General features: G+C 38.8%; 3 protein-coding genes across 3 annotated transcripts; 1 reads left to right on the forward strand and 2 right to left on the reverse strand.

The window, feature by feature from the left end:
* Window positions 1–4529, reverse strand: pglyrp5 (peptidoglycan recognition protein 5). Its single transcript, XM_085429741.1, has 4 exons — window positions 3236–4529; window positions 2935–3130; window positions 2731–2849; window positions 1–2485 (listed from the first exon to the last, which is right to left on the reverse strand). The coding sequence occupies exons 1-4, from the start codon at window positions 3246–3248 to the stop codon at window positions 2310–2312; spliced, it is 504 nt and encodes a 167-aa protein (XP_085285867.1). The 5' UTR covers window positions 3249–4529; the 3' UTR covers window positions 1–2309.
* A 188-nt stretch (window positions 4530–4717) lies between these two features.
* polr2i (RNA polymerase II subunit I) lies at window positions 4718–12102 on the reverse strand. Its single transcript, XM_085429742.1, has 6 exons — window positions 11927–12102; window positions 11718–11772; window positions 8227–8300; window positions 6489–6563; window positions 5276–5327; window positions 4718–5045 (listed from the first exon to the last, which is right to left on the reverse strand). The coding sequence occupies exons 1-6, from the start codon at window positions 11986–11988 to the stop codon at window positions 4983–4985; spliced, it is 381 nt and encodes a 126-aa protein (XP_085285868.1). The 5' UTR covers window positions 11989–12102; the 3' UTR covers window positions 4718–4982.
* A 2298-nt stretch (window positions 12103–14400) lies between these two features.
* On the forward strand, window positions 14401–22052 carry lbhl (LBH regulator of WNT signaling pathway, like). The gene is made up of 4 exons (XM_085429743.1): window positions 14401–14784; window positions 18111–18186; window positions 19707–20001; window positions 21982–22052. Exons 2-4 carry the CDS (start codon window positions 18115–18117, stop codon window positions 22050–22052), a joined length of 438 nt encoding a protein of 145 aa, XP_085285869.1. The 5' UTR covers window positions 14401–14784; window positions 18111–18114.

A 22052-nucleotide genomic window follows, 5' to 3' on the forward strand; every position in this document is an offset into this window, starting at 1 on the left:
CATATCAGGTTTTATAATTTAATATCTAATATCTGTTTTTTCACCACTTGGAAGGGGTGACACACAAACTCAATGCCTTTGCGTTACTTTGACTTAGTTTATTAAGTTTGTTGCTCAACAAACATTTAAAAAGATTCATGTATAGCCAGTGCAGTGATATCTAATATCTGTTCCGACAATGACAAGGTAATAATAATAAAAGAATAATATACATGCTTCTTGGTTGGATTATTGTTTCAAATTCTTCTCACAGAAGAAAGAAATCCATTTAATTTGATGAATCTATTAGAACTTACACAGCACTTCCCTTCCCTGTCTGAACACATTGAACTTTCACTGTAGCTGTGCCCTAGCATCTTGTTCAGTTACACTGATCATTGACAACAATAAAGTCTACTATATATTAGTCATGAAGACAAGGATTAGTCATACAGTCTAATACCTTTGCCATTTAGCCTGTTTGATAGGGCCCTCCTCCATAATCTGTGTGCTGCACAAGTGAGCACTTGTTGGGAATGTTTCTGGCACTGCAGAAAGCATGCATTGTTGTTTCAGCACTTACAATGCCCTTGATTCCATATCTTGTGTTGTTTACAGTGTTTTTTGCAGAGATATTTGAAGGACATTTGCATGAGAAAACAGGACTTGTAAAGATTGTTTGTTGTTCAATAATATACTTAATAATTATTCTGCGGTTTAACAAGTGTTGCTGCGATATGCCAGCATAGCTAACTGTGATAAAAAACTCTATTATTATTTTAATAATACACATATTCTATTTTTGTGAGCCCGTGGTCTCGCACACAAACGTTCTTTTTTCTGCCTCTTGCAAGTGATTATTTCACCTGAGTGGCAGATGTTTGGTCTTGTTCACCTTTAGTTTACATTACCTTGAGGTGTAGTTGTTCTTTTTGCACAGTTATGGCTACAGTCTCACGGGCTTCTGCAACTGTTATTTTAACTTTAATCTGTTTGCCAAAAACGAAACAAAACACTCAATAAACAAACTAAAAGATAGCTTAGACAAGTAGCTTCTTGGAATTTCTTACAGATATTGTGATAATATCATTATCATTAACTCTTCTAACTACATACAAAAAAAACCCTTCACTCTGTGTGGTGTTTGTGATAGAGAAAAAGAGAAAATTCCTCGCATACGTAAAAAAAAAATCAAACAAACAATGAATCGAGTAATAAAAAGAAGCACTCTGAGACTGCAAACCTCTGCCAAGACAGCTCAGTTTGTGTGTTTTTAACTTTTAAAGGAACAATATTGTGTTTTTATTGTATTCTTTTTATTTTCTTTGTTCTTTTTAAACGTCCTTTAAGAAAAAATTAGTTAAGAGAAATTTGACAGATGTTTACTTTATACATTTACATTACATTTTAGAGAAGTAGATAATGAATAATAGGTACTGATTTGTAAATAATGGGACATGAATAACTTATTATATAATAGGATACTACAATATATTTCTAACTAACTAGGAAGCTCATTGTCTTTGTCTCAATTCTCTCTTTAAATATAAAACACATTTCTGAGGTCAGCATAAAAGAAAGGCGGATGTGAAATTTAAAAGCCAAACTATAATGTGATATTTTGAATCCCCATACACCTGAGTTATTTCCTGATTGTTGCCAATACAAACAAAGGCAGCAGAATTTTAAGTACAACTTTAAAGATACAAGACATTTTATAAAAATTTGACCTTGTAGAAGAGGTCAGAGGTCCACAATAACTTAGAATCCCCATATATTATTCCCTATATGCCTATATGTTGTCAGCACTAAGTTTTAAATAGCTCTATATAGAATTTTCTTTTACTTTGATCTTCAGCTTAGTCTGCTGATCTCGAAGATGCAACAAATGTGACACAATTTGAAATCTTTACGGTGCTTTCTATATGTTGACATCACACAGCAATTATAAGAATCATAGCTTTTAAATTATAAGACTTTTTGTCAATTCTTAACCAATTAATCATTGAGTTTCCAGTTGCACTTCTAAACAGATAAAGCCTGCGTTATTCTCATCCCATGCAACGGCTCCCTCTGCTGTAAAAGAAAGCTCTGACAGGCTGTGAAAACAGACTCTTCCTGCTAACAGATAATAAAAAATATAATAATGTGCAAATAATATGCATATAATGTGACGAGGAAAAAAGAAACCTGAGCATTAGTGTCGGATCTAGAAAGCTTCTTCCTCCTAACACCTTGCTTACTTCACAGAAGCTGGTCATGGGGTCTGTGTGCAATTTAAGGAAGGGGTGCAATTTCTCCTCAAAACACTGACAAATCGTCTGCGAGGTTCACGACGTGCTCCTCAGTCGTGGCAGTGCGGCGTAAAGCTTTTCTCCTGGACACTCTGTGTTTCCCAGATCTCTGTGTCCATACAGGTCAAACCCAGGCTGTAGAAATCCTGCGGAAACTCCAGACTGCAGCAGCTGTTTCACCGCAACGACTGCTTTTTCACTCGGCGTCTCATCTGCAATGAAAACAAGAAGTAGCTTTATCATTATATGGAGAATAATGTGCAATATCCAATGTGTGTGTGTGCTTGTTGTATTAAAATTACCCTGCTTTTATGATCTTTTCCTATGATACAAGGTGCGGTTACTAAATAAAGATTAACGTTTGTATTGCACACACAGGCCCAGCCTTATCATTTTATGTCTACACCCTGAACAACATGCTCTTGTATATGATACACACAAAATAAGGAGTGCTTACTGTTGAAATTCCCCATGAAGGCAATTCCCAGTGAGTCACTGTTGTGGTCCTTGGCATGTGCGCCCATCACACCCCAGCCACGACCCTCGAACACAGTCCCATCTCCAGCAACAAGAAAACTAAACATTGAAGAAGTACAGGTAAGCTTTGATAACAAAACCAAACATTTGCACACAGTTCTTGTGCACTAACAGAGGAACTCACTTGTATCCAATATCATCAAACTTTCTGTCTTTCATGTGGTATCTCTGAATACTGACAAGGCTGGCTTTGCACTCAGCCAGGCCTTTGCAGCTTGGGTAGGCAGTGTGGTGGATAACAACTCTTCGGGCAGGTCCTTTCAGAGCCTTGGTTTGTTTGGCAGCGGCTGCTCCCCACTCTTGCCTTGAAACAATGCTCACTGAAACAGATTGAAATCAATCAAATTGATACTCAGCATTCATAAAAGAAAATCTAATTAGTAAACCAGAAACCATCCTTAGTGCAAAGCTGTCTGTTTCCATACCTTGTCGGTCCATGGCGTCCCACAAAGCAGACTAACTCGTGGCAAGTAGTGCAGCTCCTTTATCAAAGAGCCTGTTTCAAGGGGTGTGGTTTTGGGAAGTACACCTATTATGTACTTAATGAGCACGAGTTATTTTCCCACTAGTTTTACCAGCCGAGCAATAATTTACAGTTGCCCAACAAGATGTCTGGAATATACGTGCTTAAAAAAGAAGGAAGTACAACACAGTATTTCCTGAATGTTGCACAGCTAGAGAAAACCTCTGATTTTTCACACGCATAACTACTAACTAACATTACAAAATCAGTAGCACGGAGGAAAAAAGACAAGCCGTGTCATGATCTTCAAATTTAGGAGTAGTCTGAAAACTGAGAAAGTCCATGAAGTGTCACTGGTGCTTTAAGAAACTGACTTGACTCATCAAAAATTACTCCCGTTTACTTGTTAATGTAATGTATTAGATGCATTTCCCAGTTGGACTGAGAGCAGACCTGTAGCTACAGCTCGGGTCTGAAGTTTGTATCCACTCATTGCAAATTACCCTCTAAATCCAAAACTTGCCATGAATTTCAGGGGAATTTTGGGGATTTGAATGACTTCTTTGGACTGTTCTTTTTCCAGGGTGGAATGATTGTACAGCATTTATCTTTAATTACTTTAAAACAACAACAGAAACCTAGGATTTCTGTCAACAACAAGACTGTGGACAGAAATCATAGGTTTTCATCGCTACCAAAGATGAACACACTTGACACACACACACACACACACATATAACATAATGGGTAAAACCACATGGAGTTTGTAACCAAATAACAAGACGTGTAGATTACATTATCAAATTCTTATTAAAGTTGCCAACTGTACATTTATTTGGCTCATCTCTGCTGCGAATATGTTCAGCATTAAGCGAATGAGTCAGCTACAGTCTCAAGACATTTTGTGAATATTGGGGATGTGCACTGGTTACATGTGATTTGTGGTCTAAATTTTCAGCTGTTGTGACTCAAAGGAAAACACACAACCAGTCTTGTGTTTCATGGTTTTAACCCCCACTAATCATTAACAGTCTAGGCTGGAAACAGGAAGTGAATATCTATACCGACTTCTCTACTTGGAAGTCAGTTGGTTTGATTTGAAGGTGAACTTGTGTGCGAGTTGGCGAGGTTTCCCGGCCTATAGTTAAAAATATTTAGGAGCATTATCTGATCACTGATTCTTGCTATTCTCAAAAAACCCAGAAATACTGATTGAGTGACTCAGACCAAATCAGGAGTAATTCATTAAAAACAAACAAACTCTAATAACTCTTTTATATTAACTGTTGTATCCTGGTTTTACATTTATGTGTTACTTAGTCTTGATATAACCTTAATTATGTAACGAAATAACTATTATTATACAAAAGATTCTCAAAATGTAGCCAGGGTGTCACTCAGAGATGGAGTGCATGAAGAGTTTCACAATTATTAAGACTCAAGAGATATTTGAAAACATGTTTTAATCTAACAATACACATTTGAAAATGACAAGCGCTAAAAAGCACAACAGCAAAACTGATGACATTATATTCACAACATGGTGACAGATATGAGTGTCCATACAACAATAACAGAGGGGTCAGCAATGCTGCTATTTTATAAAGCCAAATGCATTCACTGTAGACACAGACCCAGATTGATACTGTACGAGTGCTGACAGCAACAGCATAGAAGCAAGTGCTAGACCTCTTTATTATCAGAAGGCTTCACTCTGTCCACCGGTGTCCACAGTGAGGCGCCGTGCACACGTAGTACAGTCGCATAGCATCCTGTGTGGGGAAACACACAAAAATGTGTCAGTCAAAACAAACGATTTTAATAAATACCTCTCTCAAATATATATTCTGAATTAATAATGTGGTGCCTTCTGAAAAGCAGGGGCTAAGAAGAATGTATTAGCTTTGTATTTTTGACATGGGGAAAGATTTTTTTATATTTTATTTTTATATATATATATCAGCTTGTGCAGATATAGAGAAAGCACATAGGTTGCAATTACCTCAGCCTTCATACTGTGAGACTGGAAGAACACCGCCTCCTTGTGACCACATCTGAGAAGAGAAACGGTGAAAGAAAAACGTTATAAAAGTGTTACCACCATCAGAGCCACAACATCTCATTCTACAGTCCATTAAAGTTGAAATGGCTTGTGGAAACCTACAATGACCACCAACAGTTTATTTCAGGGCAGGCTGAACCTTTATCCAGATTTCCTCTGTCTACGGTGACCGTCTAAATAATTACTTGATATGTTGTTAGTGTGCCTCAAGGAGACATAAAGTAATTATAAAATGTAGACACACGAGAGCAGGGATGTGGTTAAATATAATGCTTTTACGCTGAGACCCCAGTGATGTAATCTACGCTCCATCCGTTTTGCATGACCATACGCTCAGTTAGTCTCACTGATTGATGACTATGTGCACCAATCAGTTTCAAGACATGCAGATTAAACAACGCTCTGCTGCTTAAATAAGGAAGTATGCTGTGTCAGTAATTATTGACTCTGCACTTATTTTTAGAATTACACATTTCACTTGCTACTTAAAAAGTGTATGGGTAACAATGCCGTTTTACAAATCATGATGCCTTTTAATAAATATTTTGCAGTAGAAGCACTTAGGAATTACAGACCTTTAAAAAAAACACAAACAACAACAAAACATAATTACTCCAAAATTGGATAAGCATTTTTGCAGCCAGGTGGTCAATTATACAGTCAGAACTAAAGTGGAAGATCATGACATTATTATCATGAATGTAAATACAGAGGTTCCACAAAATGGTCTAAACGTCTGATTACACTCAAAAAGCAAAAAGCCAGATTCGATTTTGCCACACGCTCTAAAAGAGCCCACTCACATCAGGGAAAAAAATATCTGGACACATGAAACCAAAATGAATTTGTACCAGAATGACGGGAAGAGAAAAGTAGTAGCTCATGACCTGAAGTATATCACATTATTTGTCAAACATGGTGGAGGCAGTGTTATGGCATGGGCATGTAAAGCTGCTAGTGGAACTGGATCACTGCAATTTATTGATTAAGCAAACAAGGCTATAGTCTCTGCTCGGATTCAGCTGAATCCTGAAAAACTGATTGGACAGCACTTCACAACGGAAGAGGATAATGACCCAAAATACCCTTAAAAACATCAACAGGAGGTGAAGCATGGGCGCTAAGGGAGGTCACTAGGTATGGTAAAACTTACTTAGGGCAGGGGTGGTCTTCTGTTCTTGGCAGTGTTGGGTCCTGAGATACATCAGCGATGATTTGTGTGAGTTCACTGGGAAAAAAATGAAAGCATGAGGTTTAGAGCTCATCGACTGACATGACCTATGAATGCAATTTAAAATTCTAGTACTGTGCGCACTACAAAAGGAAGCCCACATGCAAAAAATGCTAATGTTTTTTCCTAAAGATTAGCCATTCAGTAGTGGCGCAACGGATCAAAAATCTCACGGTTCGGATCGGATCACGGTTTTAAAGTCACGGATCGGATCAATTTTCGGATCAGCAAAAATAGAAAAAAAAGACAAAAATTCTACTCGCCGTTTACTTATTTAAGTATATTTTCCCTATTAAAAAACATTCAACTGAAGACTCATTCCACGCACTTATATAAAAACAAATTAAGGTGCAATATGGACATTATGGACCATGCTGGGCAGCCTCTGCATCCTCTGCACACAGCCATAAACAACCAGAGGAGTCTGTTCAGTAACAGGTTGCTTCTCCCAAAGTCAAGGACCAGCAGACTTAAAAAGTCCTTTGTCCCACACGCCAACAAACTGTTTAACTCCTCGCTGGAGGGGAAATGGGGACAGAGGAGGGGGGAACAAGTAGCTGTAGTGCCTTTTCACCGTGCAATAGTTTTTGTTAATATCCAACAGTGTAATAGACTCACAATACTTAAAATGTGCCGTTCCCTTGTATTCTAATTCCTATTTATCCCTTTTGTATTCTCTGTATTTATAAATGTGTATATATGGTATATTTCTGCTCACATTCTGCAACTTCTGTTGGTGCTGTGCTACTGGAAACTGAATTTCCCGGAGGAACCCATCCGAGGGATAAATAAAGTTTCATCTAATCTAATGTAATCTATAGGGCAGTACAGGGCTTTGTATCTACCACTCCGCTGTGATAACGAGCGGTCACGGTCACGTGACTTTCCGTTGCCCTGGAGCTCCACCCATTTGTAGTTTGAGCAACAGAAGATGCCTGGGACAGTTCAGCCATAACTTTAAACTTCTCCTGCTCATACATGCTTGGAACGATCTTGTCACTGAAGTGGACGCGCAACGAGATATCATAGCGTGGCTCAAGCACGTTCATCACAGTTTAAACCCCTTGTTTTGCACAACAGACGACGGCCTCCCGTCTGCAGCTAAAAAGCCCATTAGCGTTAGTAATAGCTTTAGCCCGGTCGGACTGGGCAGCAAAGGGCTGCTTAAATGCCACAAACTCCTCTGCTCCGCTACTTGGACCGCTAGCGCTGGCCATAACTACCGCTTGACAGACTGACCATGCGCACCATACACATACTTTTTTTTTTCTTTTTCAGAATCTTCGGATCACGTGCGTACCGAACCGTGGAGTGGGATTGGTTCGGATTTCGGATCAACCATGATCCGTTGCACCACTACCATTCAGTATGTGTGAGTACACATAAAAACACTGCTTTGTACTGTCTGAAATTGTACACAGAAAATCTTTTGTGCATATTTGGAGAAATCAATCAAATCTGTGTGGCTGAATGGGTCTACACAGCGCATTTAACCCTAGATGTCATAACAGTTTTGGTTGCATTCAGAAGTGCTGCAGTGATTGAATAGGAAGTTATCGCCCACTTTAATGTGTGACTCAGTCTGTAATGGAAAATGACGAATTATTCAAATTGAGGAAATAAAACATTTGCTAATTTATGTTGTATTGTGGTTACTTACTCAACCTCATGGGTGATTTTATTGACGTAGATACAGCTGTTGTCTGCCTCTTGTTGGTAGTCACAGTTCCTGCACTGTTTGAGATCAAGATATTTTTTTGTTAAAGAGCAGGACATTCAGTACAATAATTACAGACTTATTGTGGTACTCTTCTTGTATCACAACAATCTTCCTTTAAACTCTTCCATTACATATGGTTTTACAACGTTTTATACAATACATTACAATAAAATGTATGTCTTAAATCAGAGGTCGTTTGGAGTCGTTTATTATCGGGCCGCGAGAGTTGAGGCTCGGGTGTGAAATTTAGAGTTTTCAGGATTTTTATCGTTAACTTGGTTTCCCCAGATCTTTTCCCGTGTTGTAGTTGTGTGTCTTATTTTGAAAGCAATATTTACACGTTACCATAGCGAACAGAGAGCATTAAGGGGCAGAGAGGAGGATGTCACTCTCAATGTTGTTGGCCCATTTCAGGAGGACGCTGCTAATGAAGTTACACAATTACACAGTAAATCCTCATTTAATTATTATATTTACAAAATAACCCAGCTTTTGTGTCATTTTATTTGTTGTATTTATCCGCAACACCTTAAAGGCCGATCTGTGAAAATATTGTCTGATATTAAACCGGTCCGTGGTGCAGAAAAGGTTGGTGACCGCTGTCTTAAATAACTATTTGTCAGTCCGGAGTTTCTCTGTCCACTTAGGTTAGTATTTATCATCTATGTAACCACTTGGGGTACCTTAAGGTTCTGTATTAGGTCCCATTTCATTATATATTTCTCTTTTTGGAACCCATTTTTAAAAAGTACAGCATCGACTTTCATTGCTTTGCAGATAATTAGCTTGTATTCGGGCTCTGGTAGTACTGTCTAAGTGATGTTCAATCATAGATGGAGATAAACTTGTCAAAAAACAAAAACGAACCAGAATTAATTTTTTTTTTTCTGGGCATCCCAATCATTAAGATGGAAAGGAGAGCTCCATCAGTCTTTGAGCTTTTTACGATCACCTGGTTGCAAGGAATCTTGGTGTGATATTTGACTGTGCTTTTAGATCTGCTGTTAAGACAAGCCTTTTTCAATGAGGGCTCCTTGGTAAGGTGAAGGCGTACCTCCCTCCACATGACGTTGTTTTTTTGTTTTGTTTTGTTTCAACCCAATTATATTTACTGTTTCCCAGTGCTGAACAATACCTGGCACCCACTCCATGACATGGCCAGTAACAGGAGAATGTTTAGTTAGAGACTGAGATTACCCAAATGCACCACTGAACAACAGAGGAAATTAGGGGTGGGTTTTGATAATCGATTTATCGATTAAAATCGATTCTAGCTTGGATAACGTGATATCGATTCATTAAAATCCTGAACCGATTTTTTTAATATTAATTTATTTTGCCCGAAACACCAGAATCTCAGGTTAAACCTCACTGAATTTCAACAACCACCAAACAGCTAAAACAGTAACTGAGAGCAGGAACACGGATTCTGCACAAAGATGTAAACACAAAGCGCGGACCCGCCGACGGATCAGAATCAGTGAGATGTCGCCTTTCTCACCCGACAGCACGGACACGAGCTGAAAGCCGACAGCTCGCTGATTCTGATGTTTCGGCAGGTCCGCGCTTTGTGTTTACGCCCTTTTTGCGCTGATTCTAAAGCTGTTAGTTTTATCTCTCTCCAAACAATATTGACTGAACCAGCAGCAAAAGAAGATCCAAACTACGCTTCACAAAAACATCGTCATGAATTCCCTCTGACTTTTGCCGTTTTTGCTTCCACCACACTTCATGCACAGCTCTCTCTCTCTCGCTTTCTCTCCGTACTTCAAGAACAGTTTCCCGTCTAAAAATCTGTTTTCTGCATTATTCGCTTGCTTGTTATGCACAAGTCTACCGTTGTTTACAGCGCTGTTGGCTGGTGTTTTTTTCCCTTTTACTTACTTCCGAAAAGAAAGCCTCATTTCTGCTGTTCAATAGGCTTCTGAACAAATGCAAACTTTTTAAAATTATGCAAAATACAAAACGTTTAGCTGTGTCTGTAATAAAACCGCTGTAACTTCAGAGGTAATGTTCATAAGTTGATTAATGGTTTTCTTTCGTTTTTGATGTACTGCAGAATATTTTTATAAAATCCCAGGCCAGGAAAATCACCCTCATGTTTTTCTGTGTTTTATCCTCAGTTACTTTGACACAAAGGCCTCTGCTGTGACGCTCACACCTTTGATAAAGTCTTGCGAGTGTCAGTTTCCTTTTTATAGATACAAAAATATGTAAATGTACTGATCTGAATTATAATATTTCTGACTGTCTGAGGCAAAATTTCCCAGATTTAAATTGAATCGAATCAAATTGAATCAAATTGGGACCTTGTGAATCGGAATCGAATCGATTCTAGAAATCAGTGATGATACCCAGTCCTAGAGGAAATCACTCCTGCCTGTACAACTCCTCCAACTAATGTACAGTACACCGTGCAATAGTTACATCCTCTACAGTGAAAATAATAAAGTTTTACAGCTGTTTTGCAGCATTTAAAAATTCGGTAATTCTGTATTCTGTAATATTCTGGATTTTTATAATTAAGCTATTTGTATATATTAGAGCTATTTCTTATATTTTGTAATATATCAAATTATTTAATTTAGTTTAGTCTCACATAAAACACCAGCAACTGCAACAATAATATGCAATAATCAGCCCAGCATTATCACAACCTTTAGAAAAAAAATCCCAACACCAAGATCGTAGACATCAGTTTTCAAGTAGATCAAACAGGGTTCCAAAGTTTTACAAAGCATTGGACTTTTGAACGTGATATGAACATAAGATATTCTGTTTTCAGCCTCGATGTATTTTTCACTTCTAATCATACACTAGACCAGTACGTCTGCAGCTTATGACAACACCAAACACAATGAGTTAGGGTACTAATTTCTGCCTTGCATTTCAAGCAAAAGACTGGGGTTGAAACTATGTCCATGGTTGAGATTATTCTGTGTATAATCTGTAATTGCATTGGTTTGGGATGATTACAAACAAACTGATAAAGCATATTTTCATACATCTTTCCACTCACTACTATTGACCATGACAGAAAGGTTCCTTTCCCTTTCATCTCTAAGTGAGTGATGCTTGTTAACCTTGTCCCAAAATCAAAGGATTCAGCTATTCAGTTCTTATATATATATATATATATATATATATATATATATACATACACACACACATATATTCATTGTATAGCGTCTACAGCACTTTGGTCAACTAGTTTTTAATGTGCTATAAACTCTGATTGTATTCACCGATTGTAACATAAGGGGTGTAAAATAAGCAAACTAAGAAAAATTAAAACTAAAGCTGTAATTTTAACCATTCGTTTTATAATCCGGACTGTTAGAAGAGTGTTGCTGTATCGTGGATTAGCTAACTTAAAAGAAAGTAGCACTAATACTTATTGGTTAACACACACGTGAGGAGCACAAACTTACGGCATACAGCAGGATGCGGTTCTCCTTGTCTTCTTTAGGATACAACATGTTGTTACTGGAAGACAAAGCCAAGTGGTTAATGGGTTTTCATTTCAATTATGCGTACGTATTCCTTCAGTTCATACAATATTATGTTAATGTGCGTCTAGCTTATCTTAGCTAGCCGGCTACGTCAACGTATACGTCCTCTAAAACAGACAAACGCTCACCATTCTTGACAAAACCGTATGCCAACAAATCCCGGCTCGTACGTCCCACCGTCTAAATCCATCAGAGAAACGATTTATTGTGGACAAAAGTAATGAACTCAATTAATTTCAAATGTTGTTAATGTCTACCGCCTCACTCCTCAAGTTTAAAAACAGACCATATGCGCATGCGTAAACGATTTTGGCTCTGCCTTTTTTTCCAAATAGCGCCTACAAATGGCTGGAGGACAGAATAGGCACTGATACACATTTGCAGACCTGTTGTATTAGTCAAAAGATGCACAGAAGTGAAGCAATGCATGTACAAGCGAAGGGTTTAAATTGCTTACTTAATTTTGCATGTGTCTAGGTTAGATGAGTGAACCCAGTAGACTTATTTTAAAAACATCACACATTTCCACTTCTTCTGGTTATTGTTGCATTACCGTAGTGTATTTACCTTACAATATAAAGCACCTCGGGGTGAATGTTGTTGTGATTTGGTGCTGCAGTATATAAAGAAAGTTGAACTGAACTAAAAAAAGAAAAAAAAGAATTGCTCTAAGGTTTTTGTTTTGTATTGTGCAAGTGTGTGTTGTCACCAAGCAATTCCACCCTCTCCTCCAAATTTGGTAACTAGTGTCTAAGAAACAAAGCAAAGCAATGACAAAAAGTTGACGACAATGATGCTAGACTCGAAGTTTTTAAATAGCAACCCACAAATTGAGTGCGTAAACTCATAGTCACTACATCTATCTCTTTAAACAGCCTGTGGTAAGAACAGCTTTCACACAGACCAGTCATCATAAAAACACAGAAAACCCAAACTCCATATTGTTCATAACCAATCCTATTCAAACCTTCAAGATTCATGTTGCATTGGCTTAAATGACTGGTCTTCATGTTATTTTGGTCCTCATCTGTGTGGTACTAGCTCCGTGTAATATAAAGACAAACCCAGTCAAAATCTAATTGACATTTTGACACTAATGTCACTAATCCGAATTAACCTTGGTTAAGTCAGTCATTATCGTCAGGCACACAGATGGCCCTGATATTGTGCGCAGCCAATTAGCACTGCCATGTCTTGTTGGACACTTGAAGAAAACAGAGCTATTATTACAATGTTATTAACCCATTATTGCCTCGTGTAACATATTTGATACATACAGTTTTTTAAAAAGTTTTTAAATGTGTTTTTTAGACTTTTACATAATCAGTGTAACCTTTTCCCCCTGTAAGCACAGATAAATTGCATAATACATTTTAAGCTATAAATTGCTTAAAAAATGCCGGACGTAGCAAATAGGACTTTTAAATTGTCAGAAGATTCAATAAATGTTCCATTTAAAAAAATATAGTTGTGCAAATATAAAACACATAAAACGTTTAGACATTTTATTTTGCACAACCTAATCAAATTATTTTAATATCTGTGTGCATTTTGTTGCAAGCATAGCAATGAGACCCTAATTCAAATTGACAGCAGACTTGGAAATTATAAAGTACTGTATCTTTTTTTTAAGGCTCGGAAAGAGAACTGATTTACATTTAAGCAAAGCAAGCAAGCAAGCAAACGCTCCTATGCTATGAGTTTGAGACCATTATATTAAAGATGTCCCTTCACTTTGACATACAGAGCCAAAGAAAAAGAAAGAAAAGTGAGTGTTTAGAGCAGTCTTAAGCTTAAGTTTTGGCTCGTGTATGTTTGCCAAGTGCTGACTTCATTAGCTGTAACCAGCTTGGCCATGTTCAATATGAGCACCCACCACTGTAACAGACATATGATATAAAATAAAGAAAAGCATGGTGTGTCCATTTTTAAAACAAATGAATCGGAGATGGTATAACTGACACTCGAGTTAATAGGATAAGCACTGTCCTGCTTACGGAGGAGTCTCAGCTGTTACATCACGGGTGGAGTTCCCTGATTTCTTAAACTAAAAATTCATCCAGGTTCTAGAGAAGAGGGATGCCTTTCATGTTGCGCAGGCTCCTTTCCTTCCTCGTCCCATATCTATCCTATTGACTTAGGCTGCAAAGGGGATTAAACACTAATGTTACTAGTGTGCTGCCTGTTTTGCAATACTTGCTGCCTGTTATATATATATATACACTGTATCCCCTTTCCACCCCCGAGCCCTTGATCCCTGGGCTAATTCCATGAATCGTCCAAATCTAAATCCACTGATGGAGCAACGACACACACAGAGTCATGATGGGGAAACAGACAGAATGGGAGGGATAGAAAGGATTTCGTAATAAAACATGCAAATGCATGTCCGTCTCATGTGCAGTTGTGGCCATGGCAAGTTGATTTAAACATCCGCCAACAGCACGACCACAGGCCATCTGTGTGCCCTTTGTATGTTTCTGTCCAGATGCACCAGCGACCCAGTGTGCCAACTCATCAGAGGGGACTGTCAAGCCTGCCTGACGTCACCCATGCAGCCTCCGTAATCAAAAGAGACGTTAATCCTGCTCCTCTCCAAAGCCTGGCAGCGGAGTGGGACAGGGAGGGATAATGACAGAGACACGAGGAAGGAAGTCGGATACGGGAGACGGCGGAGAGCGTGTACGCTTTGGACAAGCGAACTCAGCACTGAAGTGAGACACGGGTGCTCTCCTGCCTGAATAGTCGAGCCACCTCCTTCACCATCTGCTAAACACCTGAGATCCCTGAGAGTTTGGAGCCCTCCCCATCCAGGTTTCGCCCTGGAGGCTGAAAACCTCATTGAGGGTCCTGCAGGGGGGGACTGCTGTGGGAGTTGTTCACCTCCCCCTGCAACCCCTCTCGTATCACCAGCGGATGAGCCGAGCTTCACCACTGTGACACTGTGCCAAGATGGAGAGGACATATGCCTGACAGCAACTGATGGGTAAGAGGTGATGAACCTTGTGGTCGTGTGACTGTGTGCACTTTAATTCTTGGATAACAATTAAATTGAAAACTGCTGCAAGTCCCCCTCAGGTTCCACTTTAAGATCTTATCGTCACTGTGCATCTTCTGAAAGTAACTCAGCAGAAGTGTCAGGAAGATACAGTCATGTACAGTCAAGCAGCAGATTGTGCCATTATCAGAAATAAGACCCACGCTGTGGAAACATATAACTCTTAATGACAAACTCATTCCACCCTTAGGTCACCTCAGCAACTTTTTCTGAAGCTTTTTGGTCCTTGTGGGCAGCTGTGATAGCAGATGGATCCATGAACCCTGTGAACTTTAAAAACTTCCTCCAAGTCACAAATATGGAAACAGTCGTAACACATGGTCCACTGACCATTAATAACTAGCTTTACACAATAGTGTTTCTGGAGGTTAAACAATAAACCCAGATTAACATAGACAAAAATTGTGACAAAGTATTCGACATCTTTAAAAATATGAATTAGACTGAAACAAAACTGAAACTATTTTGTGAACTCGGGAAAACTAACAAAAATAAAATAAAAATGTTTCAAGTTCTGTTTTTATTGTTTTTCCTAAATGTTGCCTCTGAGATATTCCCACCATACAATAATAATTAGAAAAGCTAAAACCGACAATGAAACTAACAAATAATACACTTAAAATAAACAAGTTCAAAGAATATAAACTAAACTGAAAGAAGAAAATCCCCTCTGGAAACAAAATACAACAAAACTGATCCACAAAAACAAAAAGTCAAAATTAGATAAAAATAAAAAATTAATTAGAAATGACAAAACTAGATATTGGCCTGACCTATAAAAGGTTTAACTGGCATATATTGTACATGTTGGAGATTTCACAGGATCCAGTCTTATTTATTGTATGTTTGTAAAAAGTGAAAACGCTTTTCTCCTTTTTTTTTTTCTTACTTTTTTCGTGTTTTGAATGTTTTTGTGGTCTTGAAAGGTCAAGAGCAAACAGAGGCCATGAGCCATTTCATACCTCCCATCTCACATTTTCAACTACAGAAACATCTAAGTGTAGTGATGCTGGGGAAGTATAAAAAATAGCAACAATAAAATAGGAACGTTTTAAAGTTTGCTGCAATCTTTCCTCATGTTTTCATCAGTACGTTTTCATTTATTGCACAACCGCAGCACCTTATAGTGTAACTGCTGTGGCCAGATTGTGAACCAGTTATGTGGCCTCTGACCTGAAAAAAAAAGTAAATGTGTGAAGTTAGAAAAATGAAACATCTACAGGAAAATGTGAGAGAAACAGGAAATGAGATAAAACTTTATCGTTTTAATGATCAAACGTTTTGCGATGGTGCGGCTCTTTAGCGCCTGTAGCTTCCTCTTTCTGGTGACACAAATCTTCACCTTTAGGTGTAAACTTCAGGCTTGGTTTAACACTAACACTTGAGTAATATTAGATGCATATTTTAAAACTAATCATCTGGCCTGTGCGCATAAAAGAAGCCTAAATGTCTGCTAGTGATAAAGCATACTTTTGCATTAACAGCCAAATGCAGCGCACAAGGCACACAAAGCCCGATTGTTGACCGTGCTAAAACGTGCAGGTGTTTAGAGCGAGTGTACATGAGAGGGATTACATGGGGGTTAAGCTCATTCATCATAATAGTTTCCAACCCCAGGTGGCACACAAACAGCTTAGTGCAGCACAATTGTCAACAGCACAATATCAGAAATTGAATTGTAGGGCCGCGCACATTCACAAGTGGGTCAAAAAAAAAAAGATAGAGCTGATCCTATTTGGGGAAGAACACGATGTCCTCATTTTGCAAGTTGTGCAAACTGGCTTAGCGTTTCTTCAGTTGCATGTAGTCACGCAATAGGTAACTTTGAGCATGTCAATAGGAAAATCACAAATCGACTGAAGTCAGCTATTAAAAAATGATTCAATGAGAGAGAGAGAGAGAGAGAGAGAGAGAGAGAGGGAGGAAGAGGGAAACAAACTGATGGAAGTCTCAGGCTACACACGAAAATAAAAGAAAACAAATTATTTTTGGATTTCAAATATTTTTTACATATTCTCAGACCATCCTTAATGCTCTTGATCCAAAGCACTGATCCTCATGCATTTTAATTTTGGCTGGAAATGCCTTTGAAAGCTTCCGAGCAGACATTTGCATTGGCTTGTTTATGCTCTCTTTTGTGCTTTGACTTGATGCAAGAGTGAAGAACTGGGGTCTGAGTGCTGCATATCTCAGGAAGAGGTTAAAAGGTCCCGTTCATCTTCTCGGCTTCTATGTAAAAATAATTAGATTTGCCTCTTTAGTTTGATGAGACATGTGACTGCAAATTCCAAAAAGTAGATTAGATCTGTCTTTCAGTGGAAATTTCATTAAACACAAAGCGAGACTGAGCAGACTGTGTCATTACACCAGGCAACAAACCGTGACTGGTACTTATGGAGAGAGGACACACGCTGAGACATACTGAGAAATAGAGACAAGGAAGCAAGGAAGAGGGATAAAAAGAGGATTCAGATGGATCCTCAGCCCTTCTTAATCCCTTTCGTCTGCTTTTCTAGACAACTTAAACAGACTAAAGTTGGCTATGGACACAGACTTATCCATGTAACTGAAACAAATGGCTTCATCAAAGCTGCTGGCGGCTAGACGTCTGATGACGGTCATGTAAACATATTTTTTTATGTAACAAAAACTTTACTGATAACTGAGGCAGATTGGGGGGTGTGAGGGACGCAAGCCAAAACAGGATGCTTGGCTTCCTGTCAGAAAATAAAATATGATCGCCAAACTACATAATCCATTTTTGTATCAAACCCCATTTGAGGTCTGCACTAATCTAGAGAGTGCTTGCATGTATTAGGAGATGCACATATTTGTGCATGGTCGGACCAGCTTTAGCCAGCATGATGTAGGGCAGGAAATCTCTGACGAATGAAAAGCCGGGCATGTTGGATAATGTGATCCTAGTGTAATTCAGCAATGACACAAGCGGCAATGATGCTGTTTCATGGAAAACCAAACGACACAATTTGTAGTTCGATTGGCACGCAGCAGTGGGGGCTGCACAGCTGTGTCAGCAGCATCATGAATTTCCTTTGAGCACTTTACATTAAGCTGACATTTAGATTGCACTTCAATCGGGGTTCTGGACTCTTCTAAAGTAAACATGCACACACTCATGTGCTTTTGCAGTATTAGAAAGAATTTTTTAGTCCGTGCTAAATGTGGTGCATGCTTTTTTTTTTTTTTTTTTAAATTCCTCTTGTAGGATTGATATAAATTTGTTTCACCTGCAGAGGTATGGAGGAGATGAGTGGTCAGAATCCAGAATGTGAAGACATGCAGAGTAAAGACCAAAGACTGCCAATCCAGGTAACATAATACCCTAGAATCATACTGCGACAGATCTCTGTCAAATATTTTTAGCATAGCAGCTAAGTCTGATTGAGTTATAGTTGTGTGGATGCCTGAAAAGGCATCCACACAACTATAACATTAGCAGAAAATTAGCAGAAAATTAGCAGAAAATTAGCAGAAAATTCTGCTCTTTCTGCTAATGTCGGCTTTTGGTGCTCATAACTTCTATACTTTTTGAGATATTGAATGTTTTTTGCAATATTTTTTGCCCATTTCTGCCATATTATCAGTGGCCTCACTGGTTTTCCTTGCCGGGTTGACCTGTGTTTTAGCTCAGTGAGATGAGCATCCGTTCTCAGACTGGGAGGCCCCGGTTCAAATCCCGCTTATGGCAACATTTCTTTCAGTTAACAGTTAAACTTTTTTTTAACTCTTTTCAACACCAATTTCAGCTTTTTCAGCCATTTTCAGTAGAATTTTCAGTTTTTTCACCACTTTTCAGCACAAATAGCAGCTTTTTCAGCTTTTTTCAGCAAAAACCTCTTTTCAGCAGAATTCTGCTCATTCACCTCTTTTCAGCAGAAATTCTGCTGACTGAACTCTTTTCAGCAGAATTTTCAGAATTTTCACCTCTTTTCTGCCCAAATTCTGCTTATTCACCTGTTCTGCAAAAATTTCAGCCTTTTCACCTCTTATTATTATTTATGGGGCAGGGATAGCTCAGTAGGTAAAGTGGTCGCCCCATGATCGGAAGGTCGGCGGTTCGAATCCACTTAACGGCTACCCTGAGGTACCCCTGAGCAAGGTACCGTCCCTACACACTGCTCCCCGGGCGCCTGCTTAGTGGGCTGCCCACTGCTTCACTGAGTGAATGGGTCAAATGCAGAGAAAAACAAGTAATTTCCCCATGGGGATCAATAAAGTATCCATTATTATTATTAGCACAAATCTCAGCTGTTTTCAGAAAAAAACTCTTTTCAGCAGAAATTCTGCTGATTCACCTCTTTTCTGCAAAATGTTTAGCCTTTTCACCTCTTATCAGCACAATTCTCAGCAGCTTCTGCTCATTTCAGCACAATTCACAGTCTCTCCACCTCTTCTTTGTGAGAATGAGTATGGCTCAGTGAGATGGGTAGCCGCCTTGAGACCAGAAGGGCCAGGTTTGAATCCTGCTCAGGGCAACGCTTTTCTTCAGCGTTAAGGCATCCACACAGTATTTTCGCAGGAAATGCAAATTTTTCTAGTTGTGATTGGAGTTCTGTGTTACAGTTGATACTTTAAAATGTCTTGAAATGCTTAGCTGAAGAGACTCAAATGCAGACACAAACAAGGATTAAAAACCCGAATAATAGTAAGTACACAAAATCCAAGGCCCCAATATTGCGTAGGTGTGTGTGTGCATGTGTGTGTGATTCTGGGATAGATAAGGAAAAACATAAAACAATTTGTAGAATTCCTAATTAAGTTTATTTACAGGCTTCTACAGAGTTTTAATTCAATATACTGCTCATGACACAATCAACTTCTTCCCCCAGATCTTTCCTGACCCTGTTGAGGTTGTCCTGGACCCCGAGACCTCTCTGAACTGTCTGGGCCACGAGCACGAGAAGGAACGTCTACCCTCTATTGTTGTGGAACCAACTGAGGTGAGCGAGGTGGAGAGTGGAGAGCTGCGTTGGCCTCCAGAGAACATGGACATGGAGGAAGATGAGGAGGACCTGTTCTTGGAGCAGTGCATCCCCCCGGCCAACATTGCAGATTGGGGAGAAGAGGAGGAGGAAGAGGAGACATCGGTTATACTGAATCAGCAGCAAGGCTTGACACTCATTGGTGAGTTGCACATAAGGTAGTCGCATATATTCAAATGCTGTTTTATTACAAATTGGGAAAAAAAGAAAACATATGCATGTGAAACCATAAACATGAAATTTTGTTTGCTGCCCCTATACTCACTGTGGTACCGCTTATTTTTAATCACTTTAGTTTTTATTAATTCCTATATAGAAATTAAGCTTACGGGATCAGTTTATTAGGCAGTCAGGTGACAGAAAGTTTTGATAAGTTTTAGATACATTGGTAAACAAAAGGTTTCTCATTTCTCAAGTCAATGTCTGTATTTTGTATGACAGTATAATTTCCTTTTTATAGCAGTTTTTGAGATAAACATCACAAAGTGCTTCACAACGAAATACCAGACACACAGTCATTATTCAAACAAGACCATCCTGTGTAAAGTGTAAAAGTGGATGTACTAGCTGGAGCTACAACCAAAGGTACTAGTACCATTTCTAACTTTCAGTTGGATTGGCAACCCACAAAGTCATCCATCTCATCCTTTTCCAGTTGCATTTTTGAGAGCTCAGCATTAGAGCTCTCCAAATCAGGAAGTAAAGCCTGATGATTCAGACGGAAAAACCACCACCCCTCTGCCACTAACATACTCAAAGATGTAACCTAACATGTAGGTACAAAATGGTATTAGTATTAAACTATTTCTGTCAGGGAGTGCATACACAAAAATCCAAACAAGGTGGATTTGCCTGGCAAACAAAATCGTCAACATTATTGTGGTGACTTGCTGCTGTGGTTTACTTCACAGCCTGTGGGACATTACTATTAGGAAACATGGAGAAGAGTAGAGGTTTCTGCTACATCTAATTGATGCAGAGTTACAGACGGAGGTAAAGTTATGGAGAATTGTCCCATAAAACATAAAACAATCAACTGTTTAAACGGTTTAAACTTTGGACACAAGATTAAGGACTGGGGAAAGCTTCTGAATGACTGAAAAAGACAAAGGAGAGAAGGTTTTTAAATACAGAATACAGACTACAAGGTGTGTGAGTCTTTGCCAGTGTCGAAGCTGTTAATGAAATGCAGTAGTATGTATTATATAGTTAATGTAAAGGATTAATAAGTCAATGCTTGTTTATTTGGAATATAATTTGAAATGTTTTAATATGTTTTGCTTTACTTTTCGGCTACTCAGGAGACATCTAAGCTAATGATAAGGTATGCGCAGTACCCACTGCAGTGCAGTACCTGAAGGTATTACAGATACTGCACTGCAGTGGTTTGAATCATATAACACACACCAATTAGTTAAACTGCAGGAATGCCTTAAATATATAAGAACCTGGATGACCTCTAACTTTCTGCTTCTAAATTCAGATAAAACTGAGGTTATTGTACTTGTACAAAGTCCTAGGAATATGGTATTTAACCAGATACTTACTCTGGATGGCATTACCTTGACTTCCTGTGACACTGTGAGGAATCTTTCAGTCTTTTTTGACCAGGATATGTCCTTTCTCACTCACTATGTGTTAATATGTGCATTGAATCACTACTTGTTATTAATCTCCCACTCGCTTCCACAGCATGTGTTTTGTCCTGTCTTCCTCCCCTCATCCCAACTGGTCACGGCCGATGGCCGCCCCTCCCCGAGCCTGGTTCTGCTGGAGGTTTCTTCCTGTTAAAAGAGTTTTTCCTTCCCACTGTCGCCAAAGTGCTTGCTCTTAAGGGGTCATATGATTGTTGGGTTTCTATCTGTATGTGCTGTTGTAGGGTCTACCTTGAGGCGACTGTTGTTGCGCTGTATAAATAAAATTGAATTGAACTGAATTAAGAAGCGCTTGTTGCTGGTTTTTATTTTGGAAAATACGCATTCATTAAATTTATAAAAAGAAAGAGTAGGAAAAAACGTTTCATCATGTTTAAGGCACCAGAGCGGTATGAAAAAATAACTTGTTCGATGAAAGTATTCTACACTGAAATTTAATTTTCAAACTCACCCTATTTTTTCTGCAGACCTTCAGTCGGATGCATTCAGAGATGACACTCCTACACTTCCACCCAGCAGTGCTCCAGCCTTCAACTGA

This window comes from Copadichromis virginalis, linkage group LG14, assembly GCF_057382275.1.
Source record: "Copadichromis virginalis isolate Kocher_CV1m ecotype Utaka linkage group LG14, C_Virginalis_male_GT1.1, whole genome shotgun sequence".
In the NCBI taxonomy this organism is placed as follows: Eukaryota; Metazoa; Chordata; class Actinopteri; order Cichliformes; family Cichlidae; genus Copadichromis; species Copadichromis virginalis.